This window comes from Hypanus sabinus, chromosome 3 (genome assembly GCF_030144855.1).
Source record: "Hypanus sabinus isolate sHypSab1 chromosome 3, sHypSab1.hap1, whole genome shotgun sequence".
Classification (NCBI taxonomy): domain Eukaryota; kingdom Metazoa; phylum Chordata; class Chondrichthyes; order Myliobatiformes; family Dasyatidae; genus Hypanus; species Hypanus sabinus.
Window position 1 is genome coordinate 32,502,082 of NC_082708.1, and position 15,382 is coordinate 32,517,463.

At 39.4% G+C, this 15,382-nt stretch overlaps 1 protein-coding gene across 2 annotated transcripts in view; it reads left to right on the forward strand.

The window, feature by feature from the left end:
• The first annotated feature begins 171 nt into the window (after positions 1-171).
• The window catches only part of proser1 (proline and serine rich 1), a 37,454-nt gene continuing 22,243 nt past the window's right edge, over positions 172-15,382 (forward strand). Inside the window, exons 1-7 of one of the 2 annotated variants that reach the window (XM_059964033.1) lie at positions 172-613; positions 1,453-1,518; positions 2,574-2,642; positions 3,123-3,217; positions 9,089-9,182; positions 13,094-13,204; positions 13,723-13,806. In XM_059964033.1, the coding sequence (XP_059820016.1) occupies positions 569-613; positions 1,453-1,518; positions 2,574-2,642; positions 3,123-3,217; positions 9,089-9,182; positions 13,094-13,204; positions 13,723-13,806 (564 nt within the window). In that variant the 5' untranslated portion in view covers positions 172-568. Of the gene's footprint in view, positions 614-1,452; positions 1,519-2,573; positions 2,643-3,122; positions 3,218-7,677; positions 7,854-9,088; positions 9,183-13,093; positions 13,205-13,722; positions 13,807-15,382 lie in introns of those variants that run through there. The other variant, XM_059964034.1, reaches the window with a different exon arrangement.

A 15,382-nucleotide genomic window follows, 5' to 3' on the forward strand; every position in this document is an offset into this window, starting at 1 on the left:
CTTCACTGCCAGAAAAACATATCGGGAACGTGAACGCCGCCCGAGAGTTAAAGTGGAGGGAGGCTAAATAACAAACCCCAGTTTTTAAAAAATGTGGTACAATTAAAGGGAAACTGCTCCTACAATATTTTGGGAAGGGGTCCTGCTGCGTACATGACGTCATCAGCCAGAGCCGCATGGCCGCCGCTGACCCAACTGGGCTGGAGTTCGCGGTCCGAAGGCGTGAGGAGGCCCGCGTCTCCCCTCCCCTCCCCTCCCTTGGGCGGTTGTTACCGTGAGCAAAGCAGCCGGCTGAACCGAGGCACCTGTTTTCTGCCCGCACCCGGCCGTGTACCGACATGGAGTAGGTGGCCGGAGTCACCTCCTTCCCCCCTTCTACTCTTTTCCCTCACTCACCCGCCCGCTCTTTCCCCTTTACCCCTCTCGGAACCAACAGGGCCAGCGGCCGGACTCCCCATTGTTCGCAACGGTGGAAGGTACCGACACTCGCCCAGAAAGACGCTGCATGGACGCTTAAAATAAGAGAAACAACTGCCTTTCTCCCTTTCCCCTTCATCTCTAAAACAAAATGGATAACAAATCGTTTGCTATAGTCCTGGATGAAATAAGGAAGGTAAAGGATATACTGCTGCTCTGGTAATTTCGATGTTGTGAATTACAATACTGTACATGGTAAAAAGCAAGCCGTCTCTGCTCAAACATTTAGGTGACATAATGATCACTCTGAGCTATATTTTTGGCTTGCTTTCCTGTGCAGAACTCCAGCATTTAATGAAGCTAACAGATCTAGAGCCTTAGATAATAGAACGAGAAGAGGTGAGAGAAGAGGTGAAAGCAGAGAGATCGCGTCTCTTGCCGGTGGATGCATGGGAATCCATGTAAGTGGAAGAGTAGACTAGACCCTGGTGGTAATGGAAGAGTTATGAAGACCCTTCAGAATGTGGGGTGGGGAGATAATGTGTCTGGTGGTGGAAATGGCAAAGAATGATCATTTGTGGAGGGTGATGAAGCGGAAGGCAAGGAGCAGAGGTGCTGTATCAGGAAGTGTGGAGAGGAGGAGTAAGCAGGTGAGCAGCAGATCTGATGGGATTCTGTCATCTATGGTAGGGGGAGCTAACTACTGTTGAGATAGAAGGAAGATAATTGACCCACTATATGATTATCTTCAAAAGATCATCTTCACACACACTGTGGAATGAGCTGCCAGATGAAGTGGTAAATGTGGGCTCACTTTTAACATTAAAACTTGGACAGGTACATGAATGAGAGGTGTATGGAGGGCAGCCAAGAAGGGCTAGAAGGCCTGTTTCTGTGCTGTAATGTTCTGTGGTTCTAATCATGACAAAGTTGATACTTAACAATGTCTATTTCCACTAAAACAACTCATGTACATTGTCATTACTGTCTAGGACCTTATTGAATGTTAAACCTGGAAATATTCCTTTTTTTTAGGGTGTTTTGACTGATCAGAAAATAAAAGCAATTGAGTATGTACATGGATATTTTTCAAGTGAGCAGGTATTACCTTCTGTTACACATTTGCTTATCTTCTCTAATGATTTGTGTTAGTTTTGTTATATTGCAGTGAACAATTTAAATTATCATGGCAGGTATATGTTTTTTTTTTCCTGGCACATAAAGGGAGAAAACATTTATTATGTTTTAATGTTGTCTTTTCTTTTGTCCAACTCAGAAGTGAAAACAATCAAAAGTAACACACAAAATGCTGGAGGAACTCAGTAGGCCAGGCAGATTCTATGGAAATGAATAGATGGTTGACATTTTGGGTCTTGACCCAAAATATCAACATTGTTTTCAACCTTTTCTATTTCTGATTAATGGTTACAATATTTTAATACCTTTTTTAAAATTTGTATATTCTATGAGTAATATACTCTATCTTCTCAGTATAGACTGTCCATAGAGGTTAGAAATGCCTGACTTATAAATACCCCTACATAGAAATGAGTTGGTATAATATTAAATTCAAAATTTTGATTAATGGACATATATATGTTTTTATGAACAGCCAAGCTAGTTTCCCCCGCTCTCTCCACTTCTAGTAATTGTTCTTAACATTTTATGTGCTTTGATGCCATTCATTACAATACTATGGAAGAATGGTTGCCACATCAAGTGATGTTTTGTGCACTTTCTGACTTGTAGTCAAAACCAACTTGAACTTCAGGACATTGTTATCAGAGGCAGCCTGTACTTTTTATTTATATTTATTTAATGAAAGTAACTCCTTTGTAGGCCACAGATTTCTGATTGAGCTTCTTTCTCTTCAAGACTCTGTGGTAAGTTAAAAAGTAACGAAGTGGTCTGGCAAAAGTCCAAGGATTAACAAGATATCAGATAGAACTTTCATTTGGTTTTGTTAATTTTGCAGAAAAATTTACTTTTTGAATCAATATGAATGATTGTGTATTGATATATGCAAATGTGTAGGATAGAATGCTGTGAAAAACTGGTTTAAAAAAATTCTGCTGTTATATAGTGCCAGTGATTTTATTGGTGAAGAATGTTTGAATTCCTACAAAACTAGAATGTATCCATCTCATTTCTTTCAGGTAGTTGAACTACTGAAATATTTTTCTTGGGCAGAGCCACAACTAAAGGCTCTTAAAGCTTTACAGCATGTGAGTATTAATCTCATACTATGTTGTTATATTGTAAGATATTAATAATATGTTTTCCTGGTTTTACCTTTCATTAAAATTGAATGGTTTGACTATATATCATTTCCTGTAATATCCCCCACTTATACAAACACTTGCCCAATACTAGTCACCTGGTTATTTGCAAATTTAACTCATCTGCCATGAAACCCAATTTCCCTCGGGATCAATAAAGTATGTCTGTCTGTTGTAGTTCTAAACTTTTAGATTCAATCACTTAGTTTTTCTACCCTTCTGTTTCACTTTGCCCTTCCAAGACTTTCCATAAAATATACCCATTTGACAAATATCTTGTGTGGCTTGGTCAGTTTTGGTATTTTTAAAGCTAATTACATGTATCGACATTATTATCTTAATGAATACACTGTAATGTGGAATTGAGTTATCAATAATAGTAATTGACAAATTAAGCTGAAGTCACCTGGTTCTTGTGTTTTTCAGAAAATGGTAGCCATCCATGTATCTAAAGTAATAAATATCCTCCATTGTCTCACTTTCACTAAAGACAAACTTGTTGCCTTGGAACTTATAGCTTTGTAAGTATGTTTTTGATGTTACATGTATTAATTTGAAGTATTTCTTTTGATGCAATGTACACCATTTTTACTGGAGTTGTAATTTTTTTAGCAGATTGCAAATAATGTTTGCCAAATTGTACTGATTTGAGTTATTTCAAAATTCTAAGACTGGATTGTAAGATAACAGGCTTGAGGGTAAATAGAGGAAAATGATATTGATGGCAAGTGTGAACTTTTTTTAAAAACAAAGTTATGTCTTTTATTGCCTTTGAAAATCTTAAAGCTTATTACCAATCAGAACTGTAAGTGGTTATATCTAGATAATGGAGTGCAAAGCTGTCGTAGTGGTTAAGGTTTAGGTTTAAATCAAAAATGAAGAATGCATGATAAATTGATCACAAATACTAATTTGTGTCCTTAATACAATTAAGATTTCTTTCTTTCTCATGTACACGTATTAATGAATCAAAATCAAATAAAATAATACGAGTCATCTTTTATGATCCTTATACATATCATTGAAGGGATAGTGCTGCTAAGCACTATTATTGCTTGGTTTGAAACACAGGCTGTTTATAATATAAACATTTTAAACTAGTTGATTGTCTTCTTATCAATTTTAACTTGAATATCTCAATTTGAATATTTCCTGTACTTAATAAAGTAGCCACAGTATGTTCATGATCTTCTGCTGTAGCCCATCCTCTTTAAGATGCAATGTGCCGTATGTTCAGAGATGCTCTTCTGCATACCATATGGTTATTTGAGTTACTGTTGCCTTCCTGTCAGCTTGAACAAGTCTGGCCATTCTTCTTTAACTTCTCTCATTAACAAGGCATTTTCAGCTACAAAACTGCTGCTTGCTGGATTTGTTTTTGTTTTTTTGTCTATTTTCTGTAAACTCGAGAGGCTTGTGCACGAACATTACAGGAGATCAACAGTTTCTGAGTTAATCAAACCACCCAGTTTGGCACTATCAATCGTTCTACCGTCAAAGTCACTTAGATTTTATTTCTTCCCCATTCTGAGGTTTAATTTGAACAACAGCTAAATCTCTTGACCATGTTTTTATGATTGACTTGCTGTCACATGATTGGCTGATTAGATATTTACGTTAATGAGCAGGTATACCTACTAGAATGGCCACTGAGTGTATTTTTATTAGAACCAAAACTGAAATTTGTTCGTTTCCTCATTGCTGTGATTCACTGTAAGCTACAGTATCCAACTCAAACTCTATTTGCTGCATCATGGGAATGCAGGTGCACAAATTACATCCGATATATTTCTTTGTATAATCCTAATCTTTCTGCTGCAACATTGCTATATGTAAGTTTGCATCTTTCGTACTATTTGTTGTCATTCTACTGTTTTTTTCCACTGTGATGAAATTCCTTCCTTCTGTTGCCATTTTGTATCTTATCAGCGTTTCCTTGTTATCTTGTAGCCTAGAATATTTAGTTACAAATCGTTTGCAGTTTGTAGCCAGATCCCTTTGATGCAATGTCTTATTTGTGAAGGAGTGCATGTTTCCCTGATGTTAGTAGGAAACTCACTGTGGGAGAAAAATGTGATGAATAGATATGTGAACAGGAAGCAGGACGAGTATTCTGTTTGTGAAAATTAGGAGGCTGCAGTATCATTGCACTAAGTCACATTTATTTAGTGTTTTTAACATAAAGCATTTGACGGCTGTGGTACCAGACATTGACAGTGACCATATAAGTTGTTAACGATTAATGAGACCAGTTGTACAGAATATTTGGAAGATGTAAAGAAGGAGAGATTTTCAGCAGCATCCTTGTAGCTTGGCTTCTACACATCTTAAGGAATGGTTGTATGTGGAATGGGAAAGGAGTGCAAGCCTGGAGTTAAAAAAGTACCGATTTCTGGAGCATTGGCAGAGTTGGATGGAGGTTATGGGGACAAAGCCATGGAAGTATTTGAATGTGAATGCACATTTTAAAACTGAGGGATTGATAGACTACGACTCAGTGTAGGGCTACAAACATCGAGATTGGACAATTAGGATAGTGTAAGCTAGTTTAAGTACAACAGAGCTTTATATAAGCTCAAATTTATAGAATTTCATTTATCTCTTTTCACGCTTTGTTCTTTCCTTTTTCTTATTTACCATCTGAAATATCTGGGCCTACATGTGCTTTGGTGATATTTACCCCACTTCTCTTGATCCCCTGCAAAGTATCTCACAACTTCTCTGATAGTTTTAGTTAGCAGAAATTCTTTTCCTTTGCTACCTTTCTCAGACCTACCAGATTATATGCTTTCAGTTAATATCTTATTTTCAAGGACAATCTATAGATTGTAAACAAACCATAGCTCTGTTCCTTTCAGCTTATGGAATGGGAAATATTCAGTCAACACCTTGAGTCATAGAGAAATGCAGCACTGACTGCAAGAAAGAGTGGAAAGTAGCAGTGACTTTAATAGAGCGTCACTGTCTAAAGACTCCAGTAAGTTTTGTCAACACACCCAGGTGAACACACGGAGAGGTAGCTTACTTGACCACAGCTACTCTCCGTTCCGCAATGTTTACAAAGCGCTCCTCCACCCATTGTTTGGAAAGTCGGATCACTCCTCCATCTTGCTGCTGTCGAGGTACAGGCAAAAGCTGAAGCAAGAGGCGGACATAGTTAAAACCGTCCACTGTTGGTCCGATCAGTCAGCCTCCATGCTATGGGACTGCTTTAATGACATCAACTGGAATGTCTTTCATGGTGAATGTGTCTCTGAGTTCACGGAAGGGGTCACAAGTTTCATCTAGAAGTGTATCAAAGATGTCCCCAGAAATTGGTCGGTGTCTATCAAACCAGAAACCCTGGATCATCAATTCCGTGCAGGCAGTACTTACCGCACAACTCAGAGCTTACATTGCCAGTGACCAACAGGAACTAAAGAAATGCAGCTATGATCTGTGGATAGTCATCAGAAACGATGATACAGGATCAAGCTATCCACCAACAATGCACGCGGCTTATCACAAGGTCTGCACAGCGTCACAGACTTCAAAGCTAAACGCAGCAGTGTTTCCAAACGTTGCTGCCTCTCTTCCAGATGAGCTAAATCTTTTTTACTCTCAGTTCGATATTGCCAACACTAAGCCCCTGAGGAGAGCCACCAAAGTGACCTGCACCTTGGTCATCTCTGAGGCTGAGGTACGCAGGTGATTCCAACGAGTGGACAGCCACAAGGCTGCAGGACCGGACGGCATCCAGGGCGGGTACTCGGAGTGTGCATGGTACAACTGGCAGGTGTGTTTACAGACATTTTTAATCTCTCCCTTTCCCAGTGTAGAGAGCCCTCCTGCTCCAAACATCCACAATTGTTCCTGTATCTAAAAAGACCAAGATACCGTATCTGAACGACCTGGTATCCTGTCGCTCTCACCTCAATAATAAGCAAATGCTTTGGGAGGTTGGTTAAGGGCCTCATCTGCAGCATGCTGCCACCCACAGTAGACCCCCTACAATTCGCCTACTGCCACAACCGATTGACAGATGGCATAATAGCCACAGCGCTACACACCGTCCTTATGTATTTGGAGAAGAGGAATGCTTACGTGAGAATGCTGTTCTTGGACTTGTTACATACCCCGTAACTGGGTGTCTGACCAGCAGAGAAAGAAGAATCCGTTGGAGTCTGGTGGTATTATATTCAAAAGTGTTTATTAGTAAAATAAGCAAAACAATACCAATAATGCAAATATACACATAACACAAGTTGGCAGTAATAAACCCAAAAGTGTAGGAATAATAATAAGCAATAATAAACAAGCTCTATCGATGTCTAGGGGTAAATGAATTGTCTAGAAAAGTATAAAGTTCAGTTCATGAGTGCTGAGGTAGTTATGCTTGTTGTGTTGTAATCGTTGGAGAGAGAGCAAGCGAGATGTAACAGCAACTATAGCGGCAGGCAAAACTTTTTGTGGCTTTCTTAATTTGTCGTATCGTTGTGGTCGTTCAGTTATGACCCCTCTGGTCTTCAGCCAGACTGTTCTTCTGTGGTGGACTCGTCACTCTGGCATGAGTGGACACACACAAATCCCCACTGTCCCTGCTGTAACACTGTGAGCTTTACTGACCGATCTCCTGGTTCGTCTCCGAAGCCCCCACCTTTCTTGTGGGTTCCCAACACTCAGTCAGCGTCCACTGGTGTGTCTGGAGGGTGTCTGTCCAGATCTGTCTTTTATCCCTACTAACGGGGTCTCAGCTATCCATCAATTCTGAATGAGTGTGTCCATCAAATCAGGCCACTCCTGCTATCCACTGAGGAATGTTAACGAGCAACATAATGTCCTTGCAGCGAAAATGTAAATAATCCAAGAAGAGTCATAATAAATCAACAGTCTCTCTCTCTCTTATCTGTAGCAAATGTTCATACCTGTGTTTCGTCTCTCTCTATCATGAGCAGCATAACAACAGCAATAGTTCGTAGTTCTCGGGGGGGGGGGGGTTGGGAATGGTTAACTCTGCACCCCATTGTCCATCAGGTCTGTTCATCACTCATAACAGATTATAGTTCAATGTTCAACACCATAATTTCCCTCAGGCTCAACAAGAAGCTTGGAGACCTCAGACTTCACTTTGCCTTGTATAGATGGATCCTGGGCTTCCTGTCAGATCGCTGACAGGTGGTAAGATTGAGCTCCCTCACCTTTGCCCCTCTGACCCTCAGCACAGGTGCCCATCAGGGCTAAATCGTAAGCCCCCTCCTTTACTCTCTGTATACTCTCTGACTGTGTTGCCACCCACAGCTCCAAACTGCTAATTAAATTTGATACTACATTGATTGGCCTAATCTCAAAATAATGAGGCAGCCTACAGAGAAGAAGTCATCACCCTGACACAGTGGTGTCAAGAAAACAACCTCTCCCTCAATGTTGCAAAAACAAAGGAGCTGGTTGTGGACTACAGGAGGAATGGAGACAGGCTAACCCCTATTGATATCAATGGACCTGGGGTTGAGAGGATGAACAGCTTTAAGTTCCTTGGCATACACATCACCAAGGATGTAACGTGGTCTGTGCTTACAGGCTGTGGTGAATAAAAGCCAGGACCAACAGGCTCTAGTACAGCTTCTTCCACCAGGCCATCAGACTGATAAATTCATGCTGATACAATTGTGTTTCTATGTTATATTGGCTGTCCTGTTGTACATACTATTTATTACAAATTACTGTAAATTGCACATTTTTACTCATTTATATGAAGGATGTAGGTAATAAGTCAATTCAAATCAATGTATGTGTTGTTACTCTTTGCTGTGACTAATAACTGATTGTGAAATCTCGGCAATCTTTGATTTTAGCAGGCCTCTATTACATCCAATGAGCTTTTATTGAGCAGGGGTAATTGCATATGAAGTCAGAATCACAGAGCAATGCAGCATCAGTATCGGCCATTAGGTACAATGTGTCCATGTGGACTATGGTGTCAACCTACCTAGACTCAATGTCCTGTGATGGCCCATATCCCTGTAAGGTCTAAGCCCTGCCCCTGCACATGCCTGTCCAAGTGTTTCTTGAATGATGCTCAACCTGGCTCATTCCTTATACTCACTGCCCTCTGCGAGAAAGAAGTACATTTTAAATCTTACCCCTCTCGCCCTAAATTTATCCTGCCTAGATTCCAACTCCCCTAGACTGGGGAAAAGACACTGCCATCCACCTTGTCTATTCCACATGTGATTTTATAAACTCCTATATGGTCACAGTTCATTCTTCTATACTCCAAGGATGATGCTTTATTGTGAAGTTGTTACTAGGATTGTAATGTTCACGGTATCAGGTTATGAAGATAATAGTTAATATGTGGCATTTTTTGGTGAGCAGAGTAAGTGTGATCAGCAGTGTTTTTTTTAAACATGTAGGAATATCATCGATCCTCATAATTATCGACCTATTGAAGATATTTTCCGGGTGCACTTGCCAGAAAAGAAACGCTGCAAAAAAATTCTTGATCAGGTAATTAATCTCTTGCTGAGATCACTTTTCTGACATTTGTTTTTCCAGGTACATTTTCAGTGCTATATTTATAAAAAGAATAATTTCAATGATGCTACGTTAGGAAGTATGCAATTAATGTAATCAGATGGCTTGGTTGTAGATATTGGATATTGTAGATGTAGATATTGGATAATATATAGAATGAATGTACTGTTTTAAAAGGCAATTAGACCAAAATATTGTGATGAAAATTGTAAGGATAGAGAGAGAGAAAGAAAAGCTGAGCGTTTTCTATTTCAGCAAGTTATATTTTTTGCCATAAATATTAGCCAGAGATAGGAGAGCCAGTTCACAGTTTGAGTGAACAGAATAAAGGACAGAGTGGGGCACAGTGATGGTCTTTTTGCCTTGAGTGGCATTTGTGTAAGCCATTAAAGAAATTTCTAAAGTGTAGCTTTTTGACATGTTGAGCAGACACTGTTCTAGATGTTGGTAATAAAAAGCAGGTGAGACAGACCCAGGGTCTAGGTCTTAAATGAATGAAAGCAAGACGGTGAAGTGTCAGGCAGACCAGAGATTGGGACAAAAGGAATTGAGAAATAAAAATTTTAGCATATGAAAAGAGTAAGAAATATGCACATCATGAGTTTAGAGAAAATATAAAGAAAGGAATTAAAAATACAAAATGTTGTATTTTAAAGGGAAGGTGATAGCTACTGGGCAACATGATAGCATGGTGGTTAGCACATTGCTTTACAGTACACAGTGACCTGGGCTCATTTCCTGCCATTGCTGGTAAGGAGTTTATAGGCTCTCTCCTTGACCATAATGGTTTCTTCCGGGTGCTCTGGTTTCCTCCCACAATCCAGGTTAATTAGTCATTGTAAATTTTCCTGTGATTAGGCTAGTATTACATTGGGGGATTGCTGGTCAGCGCGGCTCAAAGGACACTGTATGCCAATAAATAAATGAATGAATTAAATTAGCCAGAAAAATGAGCTAAAGTCTATAGTGTTTCGCTTGAGCAGCACCTGGTGGCTGGATTCTGGAATTGGAGCAGGTTCAAAACCCTAAGTATTGTGGCATTCCAAATTTGTGCTGTGAGAATCTGTCTTTTGTAAGGATGACTTGGGGTGATCAGGACATAATTAACTCAGAACAATCTATCTTCTTGAAAATGTGCAAATAGAGCAACATATAAATTGTTTCAGGTTCTTACATAATTAAATCTTTTTGGAGAAATAGTTCATCTCAAGATATCTTTATGTGATATTGTGGTGCATTGTTTGATGCATTTTGCTGCATTCACAGGTAAAGAGGGGTTTTGTTTGGCACTTAAACTTGCCTTTAAATCTAGAATGAGTTCCACATGCCTTCTGTTGTGCTTTTAGCCCAGTCTTCCTCCTTTTCATCACCAATATGGAAATGAACAAAATTATGTTAATGGAGAATGGTTTCTTTAAACCACGTGGCAAGATGGATGCCGAATGAGTTGGTTACAGTACATTATTAATGGCTTGCACAAACTGACGTTGTCTTGATGGATCACAAAAGGGGTGACATTTGACAGCAGTGGAAGCTGTTGAGCTGGGATTGACTTTTAAGGAAGCAGTCATAGCTTGTATGGCCAAATTAATTTGCATGTCACCCAGTTTCAGTGGTTGCTCACTAACCAAATTGGAGCATAGTAGCTGGGGGTGGAGTCATCACTGAGAGTAGAGATCAAATAATGTGTCAGAGGCACCCATTGCAGTTGGCTCCATTGTCAGTGTTCATGAGATTGCAGCTTCTTGGGTGAGAAATGTATTGATATTGACATGCAGCAGTTTTTCAGAGTTACAGTTTGACCTTTTGGTTGTGTTGTTTGGTTTAAATTTGTTGGTGTTTGGTATTTTGATGGGAATGTCATCAGGTTTTATTTTTGCATTGGGTGTCTTTTGAATTTGCCTATAGATTGAAAATGTTTTATTAATAATGCTTATGGAATGCACTCAAAATCTGGTATGTGGAATGCATTTGATTCAAGTTGCTCTTTAGCTAACACACTTCGTTACAGTAACTTTGCAGTTGTGGTCCTGTTTGTGGTTGTATCGAACAAAATATAATGATGTAATGAGGATTTTTGTTTTGCTTCAGTGTTTAGAGATTTCCTTCAGTTGTCCAATACTTTGATCTCAAGTGCCTTCTCCAGGAGCTCCAATCACAGTGTTTCTGTCCAGAAGCATGTTCTCATTTTCCTATAAGGCAATGAGTCTCCAACCTTTCTGTCTGGTGGCTTTCAATCTTTCTCAGTTTTTAATGAGTTCAGGTTTATCAGGACTAGTGTGAAAGAAACACCTCTGTTTGAAAGACTCTCTAATAGCAAGCACTGATACATTGTATTGCCTGGAACAGTAAGTCATGATGCAGGAGGCCAATGTGACTGCTGAGAAACAGACTGAGGAACTCCCTTTGAACCAGATTTAGAAGCCATAGGCTGAACCTTAAGAGGAGCTAGCTCTAGCTGAACTGCGAGCACAAACTCAGGGACAGTGGTCAGGAGCTCGAGCAGCACGAATAGGAAAGATGTGAGTGACGGTACGTTAGCACACCTGGAGCAGGAGAAAACATTTGTGAAAAGGATTCATCAAGTGCACTTGACCAATTTTGAAGTCAAAGTAACAGATGACGCAGACAGATTACAAATCAATGATAAAATCAACAGATTTCCAGATAGCTGTAATGTAAAATACAGCTTTTTGAATTATGTGTTACACTCTGTGTCATGTGTATGATATAGTAACTGCAACCCACTGCCACTTGATTATTATATGTTAAATGCTATTTTGCAGCAGTAGTTGCCATAATGCAAATGAATTTCAAATATGTATTTAATAACTGCTTTAGACATTGAGCTGAGTTATTTTTATTTTTGTTTGATCTTACAATTAAACTCCAATTTTAAATGTGCTAACTTAAAATAATCAGATCATTAATGGTTATTGTAATTATCATGACTTGTATATTGTATTGCTAAAACATGGGTGTTTGCTGTCTGCATACATCTTCTGATGCTTCTGGACACATCATCAGTGATGTTCCTGGAATCATCGGGTGTTTCGGGTCTTTCAACATCATACACCTTTCTCCAGGTGACCCAGCCGGGGCTGATCAGACCCCAGCTTGTGTCCAGATGGCTAGCTACACATGACTCCATGGCTCCCCTCTCTTGAGCCACAGCCACCTTGAGGCCCTCTCTGCCGCATCGGTGGTACTGTGGATGGCTCTCCTCTTCCTCTCTCCCTCGAAGCCCAAATTGCTGTAGGCTCTGGCTAAGGAATGGGCTGCGAATCCCTTACAACCAACTTCCACTGGGAGACACCTCGCTCTCCATCCAGCCTGCTGGCAGTTGCTGACCAGTCCTGCATACTTAGATAGCTTCCTTTCAAAGGCCTCTTCCAAGCAATCTTCAGCTCAAGCATCACCACCTGCTTCATAGACTCAGACACAAGATAATGTCTGGTCGCAGGGTGGTGGCTGCGATATGGTCGGGGAACCTCAGCTGCCTTTCAAGGTCCACCAACAGCTGCCAGTCTCTTGCAGAGGTCAGGATACCTGCCAATGTTCTTTTGTTGGGTATTGGCTGCTCCCCAGCTCTTACAAAGGCAATGGTCTGCTTGGAGGGTCGGGAATAGGATCATGCAAGGAAAAAGAATCAGAAACGCTACTTAAGCGTATTACTTAACTTGAGAAATGCAGATGCTTTCATCTTATCCACTGTTGGATTCAGGTGGTAACTATTCCTTAAAATCTGTTTAAATTGTTCAACCACAGAAAGTTTACTTTTCAGAGTGGTTTGGTTTGCAAATTTTCTAATGGATATAAAACAAGTAGGATTCAGAATTATACTTCCTTTGCTGATAGGACTTTGTTTTGGTTTTGGATTCAAGGCTTCTAAAGCTGGCTGTAAGGCTCCTCTTGCCATGAGATCCTCATGTGGAATGATTCCAGGAAATCCCTACCCTAAAGGAAAACCTAGTATGTTAAATGGTTTGCTGGCAGTAAGTATGCAAGCTTTGTTTTGTCATATATTGATCAAGATTTTGTTTGATTATTTGTGATAAAAGTACTGCCCCTATTTAGAATACTTGCCTAGATGGAAACTTCCAAATGACAATTCATATGCTTCCCTGTAGACTTGTGGAAACAGATTTCATGTCAGCCCCAGTTAATATTGAAGCTGTAAGTGGTATAATGTGGGACATAAGTTTGTTTGTGACAATTCTCCATAATTTTATGGTTTCTAGTCTCATACCATTTGTGAGTGCATGAATGCAGGTCAGGTATTTCTGTACAGAAAAGTAAGCACAAAATCTTAGGAGAGTTACCACGAATGGGTCTTTCATGTATTTTAAGGGCTGGCAGAGTAGCAGGGGCAGAGGTCTGAAAAATAATTGCATTATACCTAATAAAGTGGCAACTCAATGTAGATTCAAATATAGATGAGATAAAAATGAAATCATGTCGGTCAAATACCAATTTGATAGTTGAAAAGATGATTGTGATTTTATTTCATCAGGCTCTTGCTGTTAAGAAAGAAAATGAAGAAGGTTATATTACTAGTCGAGGAATAGCAACCTGTATTCTAGGACCTTCTAAACCTGTGAGTATTCAGTTTAAAACTTTGGTGTGACTTTGTTGATAAAGTCAAGAATTATAGTTGTTAAACAATGAAGTTTTTCCACTTTCTGTTGATTATAATAATTTATCATGAAAGTATATGCACCTATAATTGCATTTTCAAGATGCAGTCTATATGTTTGCATCATATTGTATATTATTTCCTATCATAATTTTGTATTTTAAATTGTTTATAAAAGGTAAATTGCAATCATTTAAATTGTACAAACACGTACTAAATAACACAGTAGCTTTTAATGGACTTCACCCATCACACTTTAAAAACAAGCAGTTTGTCTTCTGACCTGCAATTTGAGTACCTGTCAGTTCATTTAGTGTTAACAAACAAACTTTAAACTTTGTAATTGTAGTTTCATTGTGGGAGCAGAGTAATATATTGGGCATAATACTCATTAAACAAAAGGCGTTTATTTACCTTGGCAGATTTGTGATTCTATTCAATGCCCAATAATCCAAAAATCAGTGTGCTTAGAAATGGTAGGTGGAGTTTGATAGATCTGTTCTACAGTCATAAGATGAGGCTGTGTGTGAGCGTGCGTGCGATTATTTATTAAATGGTAATGTATTTGAATAAAAACATCTAGAAAGATTTGGGAACTTTTGCGATTATGTATTGTAAGCAGTCTCTTCGATGTTGGTACGTGATCGAAGAAAGCAAATAAAGTATTAAGATGTACAATTAATAGCGTAATGCTATTTTAAAGGGCTAAGTTTACAAAATCAAAGAATAGTATGGCATGGAAACAGGCCATTTGGTTTAACTCATCTATGCTAGACAGCAGGCTCTTTTCTGTATTGATCCCATTACTCCACATTTGGTCCATAGCCCTTTGTGCTCATCTGGACCCTTTTTGCATGCAGCTTCAGTCACTCTCAGGTAGTGTATTCCATGTACTTGGCACTCTCTGGTTGAAGAAGGTCCCCATCATATTCCCTCTAAATTTCTTCCCTCTTTAAAGCTATGCCCTCTTGTTCTCTACCATGGGAAAAATTTCATCCGGTCTACCTATCTGTACCCTGTCAATTTTATATACCACAATTGTGTCCCATCTTAATTTCCTCTGCACCAAGGAGAAAGAACCTATGTTCTCTAGCCTCTACTCATAAATCAGCTGCTCCATCCCAAGAAATATCGTGGTGAATTTCCTCTTTATACTCTCTAGCATTGTCAAATCCCTCAGTGAACAGACCTACAGATAGTCCTCCAGCTGAGTTCCTTCATCTGTACAATTTGTTACCTCTTAAACAAAAAATATTTTGTATCATTTGGACAGGATTAGTCTTGACAAAGCCACGTTGGTGGTGTAATTGTAGCAACCTGTACTGTAATGACCAAGAGATCATTAATTCTTTCTCTCAAAATATTTTTCCAGTTCTTCCCTACTACTGATGTTAGTCTACCAGGTGCCATTCGTATAAAGGGAAAACGAGGTGTGCTGTCCTCCAGTCATCCAGCACCTCACTTGTGTCAGGCGCAAATATAAAAGTCTCTTCCAGAGTCTCATCAATCTTCCCTTTCTTCCTCATTTGTTACCTAT